Source organism: Olea europaea, chromosome 12, assembly GCF_002742605.1.
Source record: "Olea europaea var. sylvestris chromosome 12, O_europaea_v1, whole genome shotgun sequence".
Lineage (NCBI taxonomy): Eukaryota > Viridiplantae > Streptophyta > Magnoliopsida > Lamiales > Oleaceae > Olea > Olea europaea.
Window position 1 is genome coordinate 11,014,456 of NC_036248.1, and position 1,818 is coordinate 11,016,273.

General features: G+C 35.6%; 2 protein-coding genes across 2 annotated transcripts in view; both read right to left on the reverse strand.

Annotated features, from left to right (window-relative positions):
• Nucleotides 1–515, reverse strand: part of LOC111405605 (mitochondrial amidoxime reducing component 2-like) — a 3,837-nt gene extending 3,322 nt beyond the window's left edge. The window contains exon 1 of the mRNA XM_023034564.1: nt 381–515. Coding sequence (XP_022890332.1) covers nt 381–471 — 91 coding nt within the window. The 5' untranslated portion in view covers nt 472–515. The remainder of the gene's footprint in view (nt 1–380) is intronic.
• A 524-nt stretch (nt 516–1,039) lies between these two features.
• The window catches only part of LOC111405606, a 2,287-nt gene continuing 1,508 nt past the window's right edge, over nt 1,040–1,818 (reverse strand). The window contains exon 3 of the mRNA XM_023034565.1: nt 1,040–1,334. Coding sequence (XP_022890333.1) covers nt 1,244–1,334 — 91 coding nt within the window. The 3' untranslated portion in view covers nt 1,040–1,243. The remainder of the gene's footprint in view (nt 1,335–1,818) is intronic.

Here is a 1,818-nt window from a genome sequence, read left to right on the forward strand (position 1 = left end):
ATTTAAAAAAAAAAAAAAAAAAAAAAAATTGTTATTTTTTCTCGGATGAGAGGCTAACGGCTCTTTAGAACTTTCAATTTTTCTCTTAATAACCGGTGCAGTGTAGTCGGCCGGATTAGTGGATCGCCGAACGGCGGGATAACCAGTGATGGTCTGGTTTTCTAACAGGCTGAGTCTCCCCGGCCCGTGAAACCACTATATTTGAGTCATCGAAAAAATTTTCCAAATTATTTTTTCATGCCAATCAAAGCAGATTTTTAACGAAAAATGTGCTGCAGCATGTATAAATCAATTCATCCTACTGAAATAAAAAACAAGTTGCGACCAACTATTGATGGAAAGTCGAACCAAAGAGAGAGAGAGAGTGGAGATGATGATACCGGTGGAAGTGATGGGTGCCTGAGAAACAGAAATTCCGGCGCATGATTTTATTGGGTATATAAACAATGACTTAACCTTCGCCGCCGCCATCTCTATGGCGTCGCTTCTATCGATTAAACTGTTTACCCATTGAGTAGGAACTCTTAAGAATTTATAGATTTTTCATGCACCAAATTGTCAGCTGATACGCTGTTCCACGTGTAAAACAGGTCGGAGCCTCCCACATTTTTAGCGTTGCGAATGTCGCTCTTGACGTACGTCGGTATTTTGGAATTATTACTCCTTTTTTTTTTCTGGATAAAAAGTTGAAAACGTTTCTCATCTTTTGAAAAGTAATTAAAAACTTCATTTTTTTTTTGACAAAATTATAAAAATTTTAATTCAAAGATAAAATAAAAGAAAAATCCTCTTATATTCTTTACCAATAATTCTTCTATGGGGGGATAATTTTATCAAACACTCGTAAATAAGCGGCAAGAAGATTTGAACTCAATACCTTTACATGCCAGTCACGGCTCTATACTACGTTGAGCTTAATTTAAAACTTTAGAGAAGGAATTTAACACGCTATCCGAAATACATAAATATTTTAAATTCAAGACTTGCTAAAAGTAAATAGGAGTGATTAAAAACAAAAAATGAGAAGAAGCACAAAGAATGTACAAAATTAAGATGCACGTCTTTGATTCATCTATCGAGAGTTATGTCAGCCAAAACATGACAACTGAAAGTGAGCGTTTACAGTTACGTATCGTACGTCAAAATCCAAAAGATCATTGGAAAAGCATTAGCAATATTGTGGTTCTGTTTAATCCTTCCTAAGAAACATGGAAGTAACGCAGTTCAAGACCACAGTCGTTCTCTATTTGCCACTCTTTTTAGCACGCTTTCCTTGGCCCTTCTTTGGTGGACCCTTTCCACGACGTTTCAACATTTCAAGCTTGTTTAAGCGCCTGTCCACAATCAATCAATTGAGTTTCGAGAAATGATTCAGACTTGTAAACACAAAAACTTCAACCTAAAAAAAAGAAAAAAAAAAAAAAATTCCTCTACGTATCTAGCCTTTGACTTTCTTTGGAATATCTTGGAAATAGGCCATCTATTGAACCATACACGCAACTAATTTTAAAGATATCCTTCCAAACGCAAGCACGGGCACTTTGAAATATTTTTCCTTCTGTCTTTTGTCTTGGGGATTTGAGGACAATTTTCGGGGAGGCGGTTGATATGAATCTAGAACGCCTAACGTCTCCATGAAACTCTGAATAAAATTTTTCCTTTTTCTTATACAACTATTTTCAAAACTTTTGTGCATAATCAAATATCTAATTCATCTGGACAAATTTCTTCTTCTCAGTCATCCAGAAATATCTTCAAGCATGATGGAAGTTTATGAAACATATAATCCACGGAAGGTACAAAGTGCAAAGGGTCCAC